The sequence below is a fragment of the Otolemur garnettii genome, unplaced genomic scaffold, assembly GCF_000181295.1.
Source record: "Otolemur garnettii isolate 467f Iridium unplaced genomic scaffold, OtoGar3 scaffold00180, whole genome shotgun sequence".
Classification (NCBI taxonomy): domain Eukaryota; kingdom Metazoa; phylum Chordata; class Mammalia; order Primates; family Galagidae; genus Otolemur; species Otolemur garnettii.
The window spans coordinates 3,036,514-3,049,322 of NW_003852575.1; the positions used below are offsets into that span (position 1 = coordinate 3,036,514).

The following is a 12,809-nucleotide window of genomic DNA, read 5'->3' on the forward strand; positions in this document are numbered from 1 at the left end:
ACTAATTTTCCAGAATGAGTATTATTTACCTTTAGAATCAAAAAACAAATATAACAATCTTCCAAAGTTTAATTAATCAACTAATGAGAAGCTAAATCTAATAATCACTTCAAACACTTAAAAATTCAACAGAATAAATCTTCTCAAATTACTTTCTCCTCTAACTTTAAAAGGAGTCTGCCCATAAAGTGTCCGTACTTTTATGAGTATTCACAGGAGGGTTTACTGATTTTCATGCTAGATAATATTAAACAGCTCCAGTTTCAGAAGACCATCAAAAAGAGGATTAGTGTGTTAAAATGTTCACATCCCCAAGTTAAAAGTGGATACCATATGCAACAGCATCCATATTTCTGGAGAAAAATCAGTACATATGTCCAAGTCCTGATATAGAAATCAGTTCACAAGCATCTGTTCCACTCTGTGGATGGTGCTGGTCCAGCGCCTTCGGCCTCACCTCCTCCCTGCACACACCGAGTTCCCAGGCCTATAGGCCTCCGAGCGGAAACTGAGGTCCCATCAAGACTCCAGTCTTTGGCTACTTTGTTTGTTTCCATCAAGTTTAGGCCGTTTCAGCTCTGGTGAATTGCTCTGAGGGTCTTCAGGCATCTCTGAAACACCAACAAATGTTGGCAAGTAAGCAAAGACTGTGAGTTAAAAGTTGACATTTACAAAATATAGAGCCCAGATAAGGAACTGAACTGCCTGGGAAGTTCTTACACTCTATTGCAATGGTTCCCAACGAGGGACAGCTCTGCCTCTCAGTGGACAATGGGCAGTGTCAGGTGACATTTGAGGCCACTACAGATAGGTACCGCTGCTAAGCAGAATTATTTGGCCCAAAATGTCAAGAGTCTTCAGGTTGAGAAATCTGATCTAACTCACAAGGGTGTTCCGATCGGCAAAGTGGAGAGATAAGTGATGTTTCTAGCAGACATATCCTTGCTTTCTCAGAAGTGACTTAAAATTAGATGGCATTAATTTCCAAAAGAACAAAAGAAAAGATATTCTACCTTTTTATTATATTAAATCAGTAATAATATCACTTACCTGATTGAATTTTTTCTGTGCAAGTGGTAGAAATTACACTGGTTGGGGCAGAATTTGGTGGTGTATCTATCTTTAAGGGCATTAAGCTTATTCTCCTTGATAGAAAAAAAAAAAGCTCATTAGTGTCATAGGAATTGTTTATATATGATACCAAGTTTCAAAACCACTAAAAGAAATAACTTAAATTTTTCAGCTGATTATATTGTGCTTAGTAACTAATAATTACATTTATGTACTACCTTATACCATAACATTTATAATGGTTAACTTAAACCATAACCAGCCATCTAAAAGTTTCAAAACCTTTTTTTTTTTTGAGACAGAGTCACAAGCTGTCACCCTGGGTAGAGTGCCGTGATGTCATAGCTCACAACAACCTCAAACTTGGGCTCAAGTGATCCTCTTGCCTCAGTTTTTCTATTTTTAGTAGAGATAAGGTCTCACTTTTGCTCAGGCTGGTCTTGAATTTGTAAGCTTAAGCAATCCACCCACCTTAGCCTCCCAGAATATTGAGATTATAGGTGTGAGCCACCATGCCCGACCTTTTTTCCTTTTTTTTAAAAGATAGGGTCTTTGCTCTGTCACCCAGGCCAGAGTGCACTGGTATGTTCATAGTTGACTGCAGCCTTCAACTCCCGGGCTCAAGTGATCCTTTTGCCTCAGCCACCCAAGTAGCCAGCTACTATAGGAACTGGCCACTGTACCCAGCTAATATTTTTATTTCTATAGAGATGTGATCTCACTATGTTGCCCAGGCTTGTCCCTAACTCCTGGGCTCAATCGATTCTCCTACTTTGGCCTCCCTAAGTCCTGGGATTATAGGCTTGGGCCATATACCTGGCCAAAACCTATGTGTTTTCTCATTTGCAAGTTTTGTTTTTTCAGTTACCTATGGGGTACTCAGTAACTTCCTGGCTGCTGTATGTAGAAGGCTATCAGATATGGCTATCCGATGCGGAATATGCCAAAACAAAGATAATTCTTTTATAAATCTAGTTAATTTTCAACAACTATTATTGTTTTAAAAAGATTACGACTGTAAGAAGATTGGTAAATCATTTAGAATCAAGAGAGGGAAAACACCTTAATACCAAAAATATTTCAAAGAATAACTTCTCCCACCTAAAAACATATAGACAAATTTAAAAATAATTTGGTAGTCTGCAGAAAGAATCAGAGACTTAAAAAGAGACCAGCACTACACTAGCATTATGGTACGTACTTGCTGATGAAGGAGTCCATGTGAACACAGTGAGAGCAACACGGTGCTTCCATCTAACTCGCTGCCCACACCCTCCACAGCCCACCTCCCAACTCAGCTGATCTGGAAGGTGACGGGGCAGCAGGACTGGTAGGGAAGGAGGTATACAGAGTCAGAGGGCTAAGTAGACAGCAGAGTTACAAAGGAAGAAAGGAAACTGGAGGCTATGCTGGCTGACAGAAGAGGACCCGCTAAGTGGCCCTGTCTGGAGCAGGAGTGGCAGACGCAGGTTATGCATGTCAGCTAGACTGACGTGAACAGGGAAGAAACAACTGCAGGGCCACCCTGGAGACCATTTATCATCAGACCAGGACACTCATGTTTCCCATGAGCCAGTCTGCTGGAAACATCACACTCGGTCTCAGAAGACCCTCCTTGGATTTCCTATATCCTAGAAGTATCTGTTACAACCCCGGCAGGAGGCATAAGAAAAACTGGGGACACGCTTCCTGCCCTCAGAGGCTCATAATCCAGCAGGAGAAACAGAAGCACAAACAAAGCACCTGCTGTGATGTGTGACGAAAAGAGGGCCGAAGGCCACAAAGACAGGAACAAAGAGGGGGCATTCAAATCAGTCTTTTAGGATGACATGGGCATCTTCACCAAGGACAGTAGATGCCCAGGGTTTCCCCAGGGGAAATAAAAGGCAGAGCATGCTGTGGGAACACAACATTCAGGGCCAGGCTGGAGATCAAGGTATACGGGACTTAGGGGAGCAAGTATATATACCGGACAGTACAAAGTATAACAGGTGACAACCAATCACAGTCTACGTGTGGGGACCAGAGCCTGGGTTTATACGACAGGTAGAAATGAAGGGAACCACAGAGGCTACATGTAAGAAATGATGTTCTTGGATGTGATATTAAGTAGTCTTTCTATGACAACGTATGTATGATGTATTTACTGCATGGAATTTCACTTAGAACAGGTTAGAGTTATTCAGTTGGTATTTCATTTTGCAATGATAATGTCTTACCCTATTAAAAGTACCCACCGGGGTGTTGTCTTGCTCCAGGCTTGCAAAGTGTTCAGAGTGACCCTTCGGGATGGGTGGGCTTTCGTATTTTGACTACTGGGCTGCAAGTTCTTTTCCTCTGAAGGTGCTAACAAGGAGCTTTTGACACCAGGAGTAGTCGGAGGGGTGTCCTTGATCACTGTTGGGGCTGGAGACTGTCCGGCCTGGGGGGAGGTTGTACAGGGGCTGCTGGGGTCCTGAGTTCTGCTGCTGGGGATTCCCTCTACCGGTCTGGGTCCTGGCGAAGACCCTTGGTGTGTCTGACTCTTAGCTTTCTTTGCTGTATCAGGAGTTCTCACGATCGAAAGTGGCTTCTCTTTCAAAGGAATTCCAAGTTCATCCTTCTCAAATGTCACAAACGAACAATAACCATCCGTGGAAGAAATGGCCAGGAAGGCCCCATCACTGGACCTTTGTTCCCAAAAGAGGGAAAAAAGTTACAGACCTTACCAAAGTCTATAGACCACATCTAACACTCTCATTACTAGTTACAAAGTGGAAGTTTAAGCAAAATCACAAGTTTTGTTGGAAGGCAAAAGCCGGGGGGGAATGTGGCTGGAAGGAAAGGGTCTACGTGAGCTCCTTACGCCTTCCCTTTCCTACCACCACCCCAATTTTCCAAGTCACTGCAACCTCTCTGTACTATAATCAACTTTCATTTGAATAAAGACAACCTGTTATCTTTAACAGGATAACCTGTTTTTCCCCGAAAATTAAAAGAAAAAGATATATAAGGAGCAAGAAATAGAGGGTAAGTGGCAAAGTCTTGGCAGGAGTTCACACTAAGCCAAACAGGCAGTGGAGGCTGAACCAGGGGACCAAAGGTGGCTGAAGGGCGAGTGATAAGTGACACCATCAGGACAGGCATAGCCATGGAGGACCTTCCCTGTCCTGGGCAGCAGGGGCTTGCAAGGGACAGTTTCCTTTTGGAGGGCCTGATGAGTCAGGGCTGTCCCCTCTACTTATCATAGTTTGATTATTCCCACAGGACAACTGGAATGGCATCAAAACCCACTGGTGCTAAAGTAGAAGCAAGTGTTGTAGCAAACGGCTTCCCTTTTTATTGATTCCTTTCATAAAACAACTGGTAAATAGGGTCAAATAAGCCCTCTTCAGTAACGAAAAGCTCCCTCAGCCCAGAGCTCACACCAGGGTGACACTTGTCTCCTTCAGCCACGTCCCCGGCTACTCACCATGAAATGTCGCTCAGGGTGTGGTAATGTATATTAGACACGTAACCAAAAGGGAAAGGCTGCTGGGTGTCATAGAGAAGCACAGAGTCCTCGGAAGCCACAGCAAACACCAGGCGGTAGGGCAGACTCACCAGCTCTGGACCCAGCTCTTGTGATGATTTGTCTGCAGGGGGAATAGGGACAAAGTGACAAAACAATGCTCCTAACTAATTTCCCCAACAAAGCCCTCTCCGGGGTACTTAATGGCATGATTTTACTAAAAAATAGTTTATGATGTGCTTGACAAAAGAATTCAGCCTTTTATATTATTTTATATATGAATATATAAAACATAACGAGGACAGTGTGTCATGAACCAAGAGTCATGGGCACCAAGATCCAAAAGAGAAGAGGAAACAAAAGACAACCAGAGAGTCAATCTGAAAGTTCACTCTCTGACAAGGAAAAGTAAATGTCACTTAGAAACATTTTATCAAGGGACTTTATTCATTCAAGTAAAGGATCCAAAAGTTAAATATAGTTTCCACTTCCAGTCAAGGAGTAATGAGGACCAGATTTACTTTCCCAAGCTAAAAATCCCCTAAAATTCCAGGCAAAGTATATAGAACAATGGTTTTAAGACACTGGCCCTCAGGCAACAAAGGACAGCTATCCAAAAGACAGGAAGCAAATGAGGTCACAAATTACACCTGCAATCACCAGGCCCAGTTAGCAGAGTCCAGAAAACTCCCTGGGTTGAGAAGATGGGGCTGGGAGTCTGGGAAAGTCAAGGAAGCTGGAGTTCATGGGCACAGGGCCAGAGACCAGAGCTGCAGGGATCTTCAGGGCTCCTCTCGGGTCCTCAGCTGTGCACCTGAGCAGTGCCCATGTGTTAGGATGCTACCCGAGGCTGGAGAGAGAACTGCTAGAAAGAATAATCCCTGAAGCTCACACAAGGCTGGAAACACCAAATGCTCTCCCAGCCAGAGTGGAAAATTTCATACTGCACAAGATACCGATTAGAGTGCTAAGAAGACTTTGACTCAGGAGTGGAAAAACTCAGCCCCAGACTAAATGCCGCCTAACAAAGCTTAAAAGCAAGTCCCAAAAGTATCAAATGATTTTCAGTAACTTAACTGCATCCCAGAATAAACCTCAAAAATATTTATAAGAATAAAAATAGGGTGGACGTGGTGGCTCACACCTGTAATCCCAGCACTCTGGGCAGCTGAGGTGGGAGGATCACTTGAGCTCAGAAGTTCAAGACCAGCCTCAGCAAGAGCGAGACTCCATCTCTACTAAAAATAGAAAAACTAGCCATGTGTTGTGGGGGGCATTAATCATCCCAGCTATTTGGCAGGATGAAGCAGGAGGATTGCCTGAAACCAGAAGTTTGAGGTTGCAGTGAGCTATGATGATGCCGCAGCACTCTAGCCTGGACAACACAATGAGACTCTGTCTCAGGGGGCGGAAACAAGAATAGAATAAATCCAGTTTCCACTAAGGTAAAAGGTAAAATTCACAATGTCTCATACACGTATCTAACCAAAAATTATCAGACATACAAAGAAGCCGGAAAATATGTGCCAAAATGAGGAGAAAAAAATCAAAACCATCCCTTTGTACACAAGGACATTAAAGTTACCGTAACTGTACTATACGTCATGTATGTTCAAGAAGCAAGAGGAAAGATGGGGCATGTTAAGCAAAGACAAAATATATAAGACAGACCCAAACTGAACTCACAAAGATGAAAACTATGTCATAGATGAAAGGTGTACTGGATGGGACCAACAGCAGGTCACACAGAAGAAAAGATTAGTGAATTCAAAACATAGCTATAGAAACTTCCAAAATACAACACTGAAGGAAGAAACTCTGACAAAAAGAAACATTATCAATAAGCCATGGAATACCCTCAAACGGCCTAATACATGCGTAATTGGAGTGTCTGAATAAGAGCAGGAGGGGGTGACAGAAAAAGTATCAGAAAGAACGGTTGAAACTTCCCAAATTTGCTGAAAACTATAAGCACACATATCTATGAAGTTCAATGAACCCCAAGGACAAGAAATGTGAAGAAAATGATTGTAAATTGTAAGTAAATTGTAATCAGACTGCTTAAAGCCACTGATAAAAGCAGCTGGGTTGGAGGAGGGAGGTTTAAAAACAAAAATCCAATGCATACTCAGTTTTACTGCATAGAAAACTGATACTGGATGCCACTCAACCAGTGGAAAAACAAAACAAGTACTAATAGTCCTTTAAAGCTACGTGAAGCAAAAAAGTGTATTCTGAACAATGGAAAAGGTGGTCATGTAATGTACAGTAAAAGTCCATAGTTGACCACTTCCCTACATTGACCACTTCCTTAAGTTGACCTAATTTTCAAAGACCAGACATATGCACTACATGTACATATCAGTACAGCAGGCCCAGGTCGTTATGATGACCACCTCTGTATGTTGACTGATTTATTACAGCCTCTTGGGTGGTCAACTTACAGAGGTTCTACTGTATTTTGGTGACATCAGTCTTTGCTCCAGCTTCTAAGAGTAACCACACTGAATGAAACCCATGTACATGGCCTTCCCAAAGCTAAGTAAGAACCCAAATCTCCACTTTGTGCGGTTGCCCTGCCTCAGGGACAAACACAGCACAGTCCCTGGTCCTGTACCTGCTTCCACCACCGGCCTCAATTCAAAGTAGACTGGGCAGCAGCGGACAGCAAGCGTCGCTTTCCCAGGACATGGAAGGTGAGCGATGGGCCTAAGAGGAGAATGAATCACAGTTTTAGAAAAGGTCACCACTGTTCAGTAAAAGCAAAAAAAGAAAGGATACACATTTCCAACATACCCTCAATTTCCTACCTTTTAAGATTTTTCCTGGAGAAAACATAAGTTGTATTCATTACATTTTCGCCAGATTCCACACATCCAGCTGGGTGGGGATCAGGGAAAGGGGAGGGAGAAGAAAGAAAGTCAGTGTTTTATCAAACTGGTCACCAACAAAACTCAGTAGCCTTCAATCTGGTTTGCAAAATATTTTCCCATAAAGATGTATTTTCTACACAATGTTCTTGTCACTGACAACAAAAACAAAAATTCTGTCAGTGGTCTGGCCTTTTACTTCAATTCTTCCCCTGAGTAGCCCCCAGGGAAGCCAGTTCTGGTCTTGGACAGGAAGCCCCTGCTATAGGACACCTTTGTCCTCCCACTGTAGTGCTGTGACTAGATCCAGCTGCCCAGGCTCCATCTACATTCCCCAAGTCTCTATGCCCTCATTCCGATTTGGGTGCCACCCAAAGGTGGAGACCGGCCTCCTCCCACCTGTCCAATCCAGCCATGGGGCTGACAAGGAGCTGGCAGGAGACCAAGAACCCTGCTGACATCTCCAGCCTCCTGTAGGACGTGGCTTTGCTTAGCTCTGGAGAACAGTCCACATTTGAGACTCCTTCTCACTCCAGGAGTTACTTAAAACCAGGTCAGACCTCATCACAGAATATCTGTCATAAAATGCTGCTCTGGAAACACCTCCCTAGTTTATGTTCATATTTCTTGATACATACATGCATTTAATTTTACATGTGACCACTTCATATCTACTGGAGAAAACAGTAAACATTATCAGTAGTCTTTGTTTTTTACTATTACATGTCTGCCTAGCTACCCTCTCCCCATCTCACCTCCATCTTTCCATCCCAAATAGTCCATTTTAACCAATCATTTCTTTTCTTTCCTTTTTTTTTTCCAGGACCGATTCTCCCTCTTTGCCCTGGAGACAGTGTTATGGCATCATAGCTTACAGCAACCTCAAACTCCTGGGTTCAACTGATTCTTCTGCCTCAGCCTCCCAAGTAGATAGGACTACAGGGATCTGCCACCATACCCAGCTAGTTTTTTCTATTTTCAGTAGAGACAGGATCTTGTTTTACTTAGACTGGTCTCCAACTCCTGAGCTCAGGCAATCCAATAGCCTCGGCCCTCTCAGAGTGCTAGGATTATAGGCATGAGTCACCACGTCCAGCCCATTATGTCATTTCTATACTTCCATGTTCACAGAATCATTACCACCGTTATAATTAATCATATATACTCATATGGTGGTTTTTAAATTTAGTACATTTGTTTTACAAAATAGGGCATTATTTACAATTTTCCTTATTTTTGTGTCTCAGTCAATTACTCATGAAAGTTAATTTGCATTGCACAAGTGTATTCTTTTTTAGTAACTGCACAGTACGTACTGGCCTAAAAACACCATACATAAGTCACTCACCCAACCTCTGTCAATAAATCTTGCTTTACATCTGGTTCTTTACCTACAAACAATGCTTGCAATAAACACACTCTTACATCTACGCTCTCGTTTTGTAAGAAATTGGGTCTCAGCCATGGGATGGATGGACTGTAAGTACCTGAGTCACCAGAATGCTTTCCAAGTGGCTGTGACAATTCAGTCCTACCTGTAGTACCCATGTCCTGCATGCCCATTAGCAATGGATATTGTTTTTTCCAGTCTGAAGGGATTAAAGAGGTATCCTTTGTGGCCTTGTTACATATGGCCTTGTTATGCCACTTGAATTTGTATTTCCCTATTGAGTTTCAGAACCTTTTCCTGTATCTGCTGAACATGTAGATTTGTTCTTTTTTTTTTGTTTATGACAATCTCCCTCTGTCACCTAGGCTAGAGTGCTCTGGGGTCAGCCTAGCTCACAGCAACCTCAAACTCCTGGGTTCAAGCAATTCTGCCTCAGCCTCTGAGTAGCTGGGACTATAGGTGCCTGCCCAGCTAATTTTTCTATTTTTAGTAGAGGTAGGGTCTCAGTCATGCTCTGGCTGGCCTTGAACTTCTGAGCTCAAGTGATCCTCCTGCCCCAGGCTCCCAATGTGCTAGGATTACAGGCATAAACCACCATGCCCGGCCTAGACTAGCTCTTCAACAAACTGCATTTTTGTATCCTTCACTCTTTTATTTTCCTGAGTTTTTCTTTTCTTCCTTTTCCTCTTTTTTTTTAATGGTTCTTATCAATTTGGAAAAATCATTGTATATGATATGCACTAGCCCTCTCTTCCTTGTGCTACAAATATTATTTTCCAGTTCTCCCACTTGTCTAGTTACTGACTTTGCTCACTGTCTCTTTTGTCATATAAAAGGTCCACACTCAAATATAGTCAAATAGTTCTGGCATCTCTTTACAAGCTTCTGAGTTTCCAGTCTTAGGTCTTCCTCATTTCCCAGAATGTCTTCTGAGATTTTCTTATAATAGTTTTATATTTTTAACCTTTCATATTTAAGTATTGAATTCACTTGGAATTGCTTAAAAGCAAGGAGTCCAATTGCATCTTATTCCATGAAATGGTACCCCAGTGCCATTCACTCAGTAATACATTCTTCCCTTCAAGAGGTCTATTACAAACAGGAGGCAAGATGGCCGACTGGAGCCAGCTTTCCACAGAGGCTCCCGTCCAGAAGGACAGTTTAAGGACAGAAGTTTTAGCAAGTAAGCTGATCATTTGGCACTAAGCCAACAGAATGCACATCAACCCTGCTGAGGGGAGCTGCAACCTCAAGGATACAAACAATAGGTACAAAATCCACTGCCAAGCAGACAGGGGCTCCCCTTGAGAATGGCTCTCAGTATACTTTCTACAAACAAGCGAGCAGAGTTCAAACATCCTCCCATTTTATCCCACAGGAGAGACCCTCTAAAAACTGGACCTCTTTCCCCTATAAGGGTGCCATGGCACTCTCCTGCCAGGCATAAAACTGTATATATTCTCTACCTCCAATTCTGAACTCCCAGCACTCCCCTCCACTCTCACCCTGAGGTCTAGAAGCCTGTCCCCCATGGAGTCCAGATTCTTGGGCATTTTTTCTAGGTGTGGACAGGGTGTGGGTTGTTGCAGGTCTGTGCTGATTCTGCAGCACAGAGGTAAGAAGAAGATGGTGGTCTGAAGGAACCATACAGGAGAAGGAGAGGCAGTGCCCCATGGCACAGAGCAGCAGCAGCAGCAGCAGCAGCAGCAGCAGCAGGAACGATAGGACTCACACCCCTGGGGATATTTTGGAGAGACACTCCCTGTCTCTCTGGGCAACCAGAGAAAGCCAGGCATCTTCTTTGGTGGCAGACACTGGTGGAACAGACCTGGGACAGTAATGCAGGCCTCATGAGGATATGCCTAAGGTGGTACCTGCCTGGGTGGGGCATGGCAGGGATGGAGAATAGAAGGCGCACTCAGGGATGGCATACTCCCAGGGCAGGGCTGAACCAGAAGGACTGCTTTACTAAGGCTAAGAAGCACTCAGCCCTCAGGGAATCATAGCAGAGACAAAGGCAGGCGGGCAGAGGCTGGAACTCAGAGCTGAGTGTGAGCTCTAACTGCACCCACCCCAATACAGACTGCAGCAGAGACAGACACACCAGCTCCAGGCAGCAGCACAGACCAGGGCACAGAATCGCAGTTTCTGTGAACTCCAACAGCACCTGGTCCACAGGGGAATATAGCCAGGACAGAATCACAAATTCTGTGAAAATGTAAGTGTCAGCAACATCAATCAGGGTAGGGCTGGAACTGAGTGAACTGCCCCAGCTTCCATTAACCACCCGAGGTTGTCAGGCCTCAGCTCCCCCTGCTGGATGGTGGCAGAGTGTGGAGGCCTGGTCAAGGAGACATAGATCTCCCTGTGACTCAGGCAGGTGCAAACCCCTGGAGCACCTGCTCATTGGAGGGAACTGGATCACAGCCCTATAGGGTTACCAGTAAATGGATGTGACAGGTGCAAGGTGGGGAAGGAGGCATCAACTTTCCCAGACTAATTCATTTGCTGGTGGTGTCCTTCTGACTCTCCGGAGCACCAGAATGAGTCATACTCAAGCTGCCAGCAGACTTCCTGCTATCTAGTTGCCAGAGACCTTTGAACTCTCCCACTTGAGACCAGGTGCTGACTGCAACAATTGATATGGACATCTCTGACTAGACCAATCACCTGAGGACTATCCAAGGTGGTACCCTAGGCGTGTGGTTGTGGGAAGGTTTGATTTTCTTTTTCCAGTTGTTGCCTGTGGGGGGTGGGTGACTTAATTGCTGATATTTCTCTACAGCTGAGACTTCAACCCAGAGCAACTGATTCACTAGGGTAGGACAGAGACCAGCTGAAAATAAGACAGAGGCACTTAGCTGCACCACACCAAGTAAGTCCCCGTGTCTCAGGCCATAGCACTGTATGGGTCCTTTGCAAAGCTCTAGGAGAAAAGGTACAGACACCAGTCACAGCTCTTGGGCAAAGGGCTGGTTAATCACTACTCTAGGAGCCTGCCAACCCAACTGCACCTTATCTGCTCATCTACCCAAACACTGTAAAATAATCATGGGACAGAATCAGTGGAAAAACTCCAGTAACATGAATAACTAGAGTAGATCAATTCCCCCAAGAAACAATATGGTGAACAAATGGCTGAGATGTCAGAAATTGAATTCAGAACTTAGATTGCAAATAAGATTAATAGAATGGAGAAAAGTTGAAATTAGAAATTCAAGGAGCATTTCAAAAGTTGTCTTAAGAATTCAATGTATTCAAAGACAAAAACCAGCAAAGATTTTGACACATTAAGACAAGAATTTGCAAAGATTTTCATTGAGACAAGAATTCTCAAGGATCTGAGAAATGCAGTAGAATCCCTCAGTAACAGAATGGAGCAAGCAGAAGAAAGGATTTCTGACATTGAAGACAAAGCTTTTGAACTCTCCCAAATGCTCAAAGAGGAAGAGAAATGGAGAGCAAAAACTAATATTCGCCTTATAGGAATTCCTGAAGGCGATGAGGTGGCTTCGCAAGGCATAGAAGCTCTTCTTCATGAGATTTTGAAGAAGAACTTTCCAGACAAGCCAAAAGATCCTGAAATTCAGATAGCAGACAGTTTTAGAACCCCAGCACAACTCAACCCAAATAAGACATCTCCTAGGCACATCATAACTAACTTCACTAAAGTTATTATGAAGGAGAAAATTCTGAAAGCAGCCAGACGTAAGAAAACCATAACCTACAAGGGGAAGAATATTAGAATGACTGCTGATCTCTCTGCTGAAACTTTTCATGCTAGAAGAGGGTGATCATCAACTTTTAATCTCCTAAAACAAAATAACTTTCAACCCAGGATCCTGTATCCAGCTAAACTGGGTTGCACTTATGATGGAGAAATTCAATAATACTTTAATGACATTCACATGCGGAAGAAATTTGCTATAACTAAACCAGCTCGGACTCCAGGATAATCTCAGACCTACCTTCCATAATGACCAGTACA

The 12,809-nt window shown here is 43.6% G+C and overlaps 1 protein-coding gene across 1 annotated transcript in view; it reads right to left on the reverse strand.

Annotated features, from left to right (window-relative positions):
• Positions 1 to 317: 317 nt before the first annotated feature.
• CHAF1B (chromatin assembly factor 1 subunit B) overlaps positions 318 to 12,809 on the reverse strand; it is a 32,202-nt gene continuing 19,710 nt past the window's right edge. The window contains exons 9-14 of the mRNA XM_003800676.3: positions 7,372 to 7,441; positions 7,183 to 7,270; positions 4,523 to 4,668; positions 3,309 to 3,740; positions 1,051 to 1,145; positions 318 to 611 (exon numbers count right to left, since the gene is read on the reverse strand). Of these exons, the coding sequence (XP_003800724.1) occupies positions 520 to 611; positions 1,051 to 1,145; positions 3,309 to 3,740; positions 4,523 to 4,668; positions 7,183 to 7,270; positions 7,372 to 7,441 (923 nt within the window). The 3' untranslated portion in view covers positions 318 to 519. The remainder of the gene's footprint in view (positions 612 to 1,050; positions 1,146 to 3,308; positions 3,741 to 4,522; positions 4,669 to 7,182; positions 7,271 to 7,371; positions 7,442 to 12,809) is intronic.